At 36.3% G+C, this 7112-nt stretch overlaps 1 protein-coding gene across 12 annotated transcripts in view; it reads right to left on the minus strand.

Moving 5' to 3' along the window:
* LOC128986849 (multidrug resistance-associated protein 1) overlaps positions 1–4939 on the minus strand; it is a 51894-nt gene extending 46955 nt beyond the window's left edge. For 7 of the 12 annotated variants that reach the window (XM_054407417.1, XM_054407412.1, XM_054407419.1 and 4 more), the window contains exon 1: positions 4665–4938. In XM_054407417.1, coding sequence (XP_054263392.1) covers positions 4665–4709 — 45 coding nt within the window. In that variant the 5' untranslated portion in view covers positions 4710–4938. Of the gene's footprint in view, positions 1–4664 lie in introns of all 12 variants that reach the window. The other 5 variants (XM_054407418.1, XM_054407408.1, XM_054407409.1 and 2 more) reach the window with 1 other exon arrangement.
* Between the last annotated feature and the right edge of the window lie 2173 nt (positions 4940–7112).

Raw genomic sequence — 7112 nt, forward strand, 5'->3', positions numbered from 1 at the left:
TAAAAAAAGGTAAAATGCTGTTGTAATAGTGCGCTTGAAGAGCCACTATTTCCATCCTGATGATATTCACACTAGCCCTAAATAATCCAAACCGCCATGCCACAAAGCTTCTGTAGTGTTTGTAAATATTAGTTTTGTAGAAATTGTATATAATAATTAATTGACACAATCTATCCAATAATGTCGGTCAAAGATGAAGACATCAAGTATCAAGTAAGTATCATGTATTCATTTAAGAACAATCCATAAAATTTACTATTTTAAGCAACAATAGAATACGATTGAATGGGTATGTTATAAGTTAACCACACCCATTACAACTGAGAGTTAAATCTGCTAAACAATTCATCAACTATCTGCAGACGGCAAAGTTGCGCTCGACTCTGATAACACCGGAGTCAACACTAGAGTCCTCTTTCAGAGATTAAGTGTTAAAGCGGATATGATATCACAAAGATTAAAATAACATGCTTTCACCTAATCACCCTGAACGGCCTTTCCAGCACCCTGTAGGCCTGCTATTGTTCTTTCAAGCCAAAACCGATTTTAGTTCTAAAATAAAACTTGAATAGAGTAGACTGATAATCAACACTATACTTAGACCTATTTAATAACAACCACTAGTGTAGTTTTAAAAATAGTTGTTTAGCCTCCGGATTACTGTATTATACAGTACTTAAAATGGTTTACAATACCTGCATATAGTAATCCTTTGTTGCTGATTTAGGCAACTAGTTTCGGTTCTTGTTTTGAACCATCTTCAGGCCTCAAGGTGACAAGTGATCACTTCATTCGAAGGTCGTTAACAGAGTTCAATAAATAAAACATATACAAAACACGATACACGGAATGGACACACATTACAAAAAACTCGAAGGGAAATTGACAATCGATCGTGACCGGGCTGAGGTAAAGTCTAGACTTTATTTATTATTATTTGAAGATGGTTCAAAACAAGAACCGAAACTAGTTGCCTAAATCAGCAACAAAGGATTACTATATGCAGGTATTGTAAACCATTTTAAGCACTAGTGTAGGGTAAAAATACAATTGTCTATACAAAAATTGCACAAAATGCTAATTAAACTAGGTGGATAATGCAGTTTTCTGCTTGCAATATTGAGCGGAGCTAGCATATTAATCCAATACTTTTCTGTTGTCAATGATACGTATATGTTTCTTGTAAAAGAAATACTAATATCTCAGTACCCAGTGTTAATGGTAAATTGGTTCACTTAATCGAATGTCTTTTTACAGGTTCTGAAGTCAATGGTACGTCTGGTTTACGTAAACTAATTGTTTAATTGCAGTACCGGTGTCCAAACTTAATGGTACATTTTGTTCATCTAAATTAAATTGTTTACTTACAGTATCCTATCTGAATGATACACCTGCTTCACATAAATGAGAAATCTACTTCCAGTATCTAAAGTCAATGGTCCATTTGGTTCAGATGTCTAATTGCAGTATTCAAATTCAAATATACGCCGGGTTCACGTAAACGAATAGTAGTATTCAAACTCAATGTTACCTACATATGGTTCACGTGAATGAATTGCTGCCTACTTGCAGTATCCAATGGTAAGTCAATGCAGTAAGTCAATGGTTTATTTGATTCACATAAATGGAGTGCCTATTTGCAGTATGCAAGGTCAATGGTCGGTCTGGTTCACGTCAATGGAATGTACTTGCAGTATCCAAACTCAATGACAACTTTGATTCACATTAATGAAATTCCTATTTGCAGTACGTATTACAAGTCTGCATAAGTCCCATAAAACCCATGTTAAATTCCTAAAAGTTTAAATTCACGTAGGGAAAAGCCCTGAGGTCTGAAGTATAGTACCATTTCAGATTTATACCTTCCCATGGTTGGTTACTATGACTTTGCTAAATTTCGTGCAGATCGCTTTAACAGTTGTTTCAGGAGGAGTAAATGTAAAACAAAAGCAGAAGTGTAGTAGGGCCTATAAGAGCTTCGCTCGCTCCGCTCAATGAAATAATAAGAAGGGTAATAACTTAATTTTGGAAAAAACATGTACAACCATTAACAATAAAAAGAATAGATAGCCCTTTCATATTTAAATAATTACAGGATTGACAAATTCAAATCTCAAATTCAAATTTTTTTATTTTGTTGTACATGCAAATCTTAAATTCATGATCTTTTATTTTGTTTTTCGGACATTTAGAACTCTTTCCTTTTGAAAACTGGTTGCATTTTTGGATTCAGCGTGAAAAACAAGTATACACATAAAAAGTTCAATTTTCAATTGATGAAACTAAATTCAACTTTTAAACCATTTTCTGAATTACTACTGAATCATAAACAACGGTACTTCAACTACAACCTGAACCTGACCTTTATCAATCTGTTAGAGATGAAAGGTCATCGCACTTCTACCTAGGCGTTCTTGACCTGTTACCGGTACTCTGTGAGTTCAAAAAGCAAGTCATTCGTTCAAATTGAGCCATTAAGTTTAACATTGTCCGATGCTGGTAGGATGGCAGCACTTAGCGATTAACACATCTAGGCTTAGGTCTAGTTATCATAAATTATTTATTTATTTATTGAGCGGAGCGAGCGAATCTCTTATACGTCGACTCTTTGCATTTCGTAATACGCAAACTCCTCCTAGACGGCTGAATCAATCGTTTTCAAATTTTGCATGGTGATAAAGACCATATCGGTGAGTGCCAACATCTATATGGCGTTAAAAAAGTCCCTCAGGAATCCACCCCACTGGGTCTCAAAGTTTCAATGTAATCATTATGGAAGCAGTATTTGACACATAAACAAAGACATATGATCAGCTGTTGACTTTTGAATGCAGTAGATAAAGAAATAGTTGATAGCATTATTCCATAGATATTAGAACAGAAACGGTATGGATCATAAATATAATCAAATGACAACACTAGCTTGAGGTCCGTGACGTAGGAAGTGGTGAAGGAAGTAGTAAAGGTGAGCAGTCTGGAGTGTGGAAACTGTTTATGACGATTACATTAAGGTATCTGCATTCCTAAAATTCTATGGGAAGGGAGGAAAACAGGTCCGTGACGTAGGAAGTGGTGAAGGAAGTAGTAAAGGCGAGCAGTCTAGAGTGTGGAAACTGATTATGACGATTAGATTAAGGTATCTGCAATCCTAAAATGCTATTGGAAGGGAGGAAAACAGGTCCGCGACGTAGGAAGTGGTGAAGAAAGTAGTCAAGGCGAGCTGTCCGGAGTATGGGAACTGTTTAATGACGATTAGATTAAGGTATCTGCAATCCTAAAATTCTATGGGAAGGGAGGAAAACAGGTCCGCGACGTATAAAGTGGTGAAGGAAGTAGTAAAGGCGAGCAGTCCGGAGTGTGGAAACTGTTTAAATGACATTTAGATTAAGGTATCTGCATTCCTAAAATTCTATTGGAAGGGAAGGAAACAGGTCCGCGACGTATAAAGTGGTGAAGGAAGTAGTAAAGGCGAGCAGTCCGGAGTGTGGAAACTGTTTAAATGACATTTAGATTAAGGTATCTGCATTCCTAAAATTCTATGGGAAGGGAGGAAAACAGGTCCGCGACGCGACGTAGGAAGTGGTGAAGGAAGTAGTCAAGGCGAGCTGTCCGGAGTGTGGGAACTGTTTATGACTGTTTATTTAGGCATATGAGGAAGGTAGGTCGGGTTTTATGCGGATTCGTGACTGTATTAAGTGTTTTGAAGTAAGGTTAGATTATGGAAGGTAAAGGTTAGGTTATAATGAACCGACTCATTAATTTATGCAACTTCCAGACTTTTTTTGCACAATTAAATAGTGGGTGAAACACAATGAAATAACGAAATCAAAAATCCGCAAGCATTATTATGCATTCTGTTCATTAACAGACGTTGATGCATTAGTCAATGGTTGAGGATTGGAATGAGGACGATGATCATGTCGACAGTGGCCTAGCTTCCATTACTGATATTTTACGTGAATAAATTCTATTTTGTTTTATAATTTATGTTCATGTGATTAATAGTTTATGTATCTAGTTGATTTATTGTATTTTCTAAACAGCACCAAAGTCCATTTTCTTTTAAAAATCTAGTTATTGCATATTGTAACTCTGTGTAACTCTGATTTTGCTGTCATGGCGTCGTGTGTGGTTTTGTCTGTTTAGTATCGAATGTAAACAACTGACAGCTGTTTCCACTCCACAAACCTTCCACCCCTTTTAGTGTTAGTCGCTACTAGTACTTGAACTCGTCCATACCACAAATATGTTAATAAATCAACAAAACTGAAGCTTAATATTAATTATTTAACTGTACGGCCACTTAGGAATCTCTCCGACCATACCTAACTTAACTGATTGCATTTTTGGATTCAGCGTTAAAATTACTGTAAGTAGACATACCAAAACTACATCATATCCCAGTGTAAGTACGGTAAATAATTACCAACCAGTGGAGTAAATACAAATTTTAATATCATGCAGCGGTTTTTGCTAACTTACCTAAGGGCATGACTTCATGTGTAACCTACAGCAGGTTTTGCTTATCTTACCAAGTTATTGTTATGAATTAGGCCTAAATTATTTTAAGGTTGCAACTACTGTGCTGCCACAGAGAGTAAGTTATCTGCTAGTTTAACTAGGACTAACTTACTTGAGAAAGATTTGAATAACTCACGACTTACCCAAAATTTGGAACCGCAAAACAAGTCCATGTCCAGGAAAGCCATGTTAATCTAATTAACCTATGTAGGCTACTTAATTTTAGGGTGAGACTATTTGGCTATCATCAATAATTCGTTGTCTTAGTAAGTTCAATTTAAAATATACCAAAACCAAATAATCTTCCTGATTGCACAACACAAAACTGGAATCTGTAACCGACTAATTTGACCCGCGACAGACACACGGACGACAGAAAGACTGAAGAAGTGACACAAGCACAAGACACAACTGATTAGTGATTAACTAACTGAATTCTGTTCTGAAACTGAACTAGAAGAAAGAAGAACTGCTGTCTGAGTGCTGAGTCAGTGAGTTGAGTGCTCGCTCAGTAGTCAGTGCTGCTCACTGAGCTAAAATTATAACTGGAGGTAGCACTGCCATGGCAGAAGTCTGTCAAAAGCGTGTCGCTGATTTTGTTAGGTTGGTATAGCAGTAAGTTTTCTTATCATAGCAATAACATGGCTTCTTATAACTAGGTTGGTATAGCAGTGAGTATTTTTGTCATACTTGAATACTTTTAATACTTTAATAATTTTCTTTGAAATGGCGACCATACAAAGTAGGTATTTTAAGCCAAGTATAATAATAGTTATAGCAATAATATGGCTTCTTATGACACCAGACTCACGCAAACATGGCGGCTGGCGACACGCATCTTTGACATTCAGTGCTACCTCCAGTTAGAATTATAGCTCAGTGGTGCTGCTGATACCAAGAACAAGAAGAACCAAGCTGTCCAAGGTCCGAGTCCAGTGCCCCCTGCACGATTTGTTTTTCAGGATTAATTTTGCCAACAGTGTCATTTGGAGGCTTCTGATTGACTATAATCATTGAGTATAAACCTAACTCAATGAGTTAGGTTTATACTCAATGCTATAATGAAGGTTTACTAATCGAAAAATTCTTTCTAGTCATTAAATAAAATTATAAATGCCTCAAATTCAATTTTATATGTTTTGAATTATAAAATTAAACCTAACCAGACTTGCTGATAATGAAAAATCTAATGAATGTTTAATCGAACAAAACAGTTCTGTTCATAAAATAAAACTATAAATGGCTCGAATTCAATTTTATAATGTTTTAATTATAAAATTAAAATGCCATGACCTAACCAAAATTGCTGATAATGAAAAAATCCTAGACAAAAAGTTAGTGCTACCGGAAGGATTCGAATCCGGCCCTCCCGCTTATGAGTCCATGAGTCCAGCACTCTATCCACTATGCCACCGAGGCCGATGACGGCGATGTATATCGTTCCGGTAATGGTGTTCCCTCAGCCTATCAGAAGCCTACAAATGACACTGTTGGCAAAATTAATCCTGAAATAAAAATTCAGCGTCACCCCTCTCAAATCTCAAATCTGACAAGAACAAGAAAGTCAAGAGCTAAGAAGAGGAAGAGTCGAAGTCAAGAGGAACACTAAAACAGACCAAGAGAAGAGACAATTGAGATAGATTATAACTATATAGCTCAGTGGAAGAGACAGGGGCCAGCAAGAAGAATACCGTAAGTTTAGTGGCAAGGAGTATTAATGTTATTATACATCTACGTAGTAGCCACTGCGATGGCTAGGTCAAACTCCAATTTCGGCCGGTGAAATAAATCACTTAAATAAACCTATATATCTCAATATGATCAACTCCTGACAACTTTCAGGTTTTAGCCAATATGAGTTGAACAATTATACACTTCAAAAAATGTTATCTGTTTGACAAAAGAAATTATCACCACCGTCCACCACTAAGGCACCCTGCAAGCCCTGCATCGAAATATGCAGAGATGTCGTCTTACCCACTACACCCCTTTAATACCTTACCGGTGGAGGTATGGAAGATGAACTGAACACGATCTTATTTAAAGCAGTAATAAAATTCTTGACATTCTATCGAAAAGGTCACTGTCGCGCTGGGGGAGCTGAGTAAAGAGCCCTCTGAAATTTCTTGAGATCCACATCCAAACCCAGCAGTGTTCTCTTCTGCAACAGCAATTATGGAAACTAGCTGTTACCCACGGGCTCCACCCCGTTTACTACATAAGTATTAATAAAACTATTGATTGGTTAAGTTAAGCTGAAATAAACAAAACATAATACAGTAATAGTAATACATAAACAAATAATAACAGCTGAGGTATTTTTAACATTAGATAATTATTTTAATAATTTAACATTAGGTACATGAGAAGTTCCCTTTGGAAAGCAATTACGACCATAAAGGGCAAATTATGAAACAATGGATAACTAGTGTACCTGTTGCTCGAATTCGAGCAATTGCGAAGCATTACAGGCGACTCACGAAGATTATGCAAATACTCACGATCTACACAACAGTTAGATATAATCAAAATCTTTTGTAAATATCTTATCTTTTCTCAATAAGCTTATCTTGTTTTTTAGTGTTTCTACA

This window comes from Macrosteles quadrilineatus, unplaced genomic scaffold (genome assembly GCF_028750875.1).
Source record: "Macrosteles quadrilineatus isolate MER2022 unplaced genomic scaffold, UCM_ALF_1.0 Scaffold_2__2_contigs__length_208266976, whole genome shotgun sequence".
NCBI classification, from domain to species: domain Eukaryota; kingdom Metazoa; phylum Arthropoda; class Insecta; order Hemiptera; family Cicadellidae; genus Macrosteles; species Macrosteles quadrilineatus.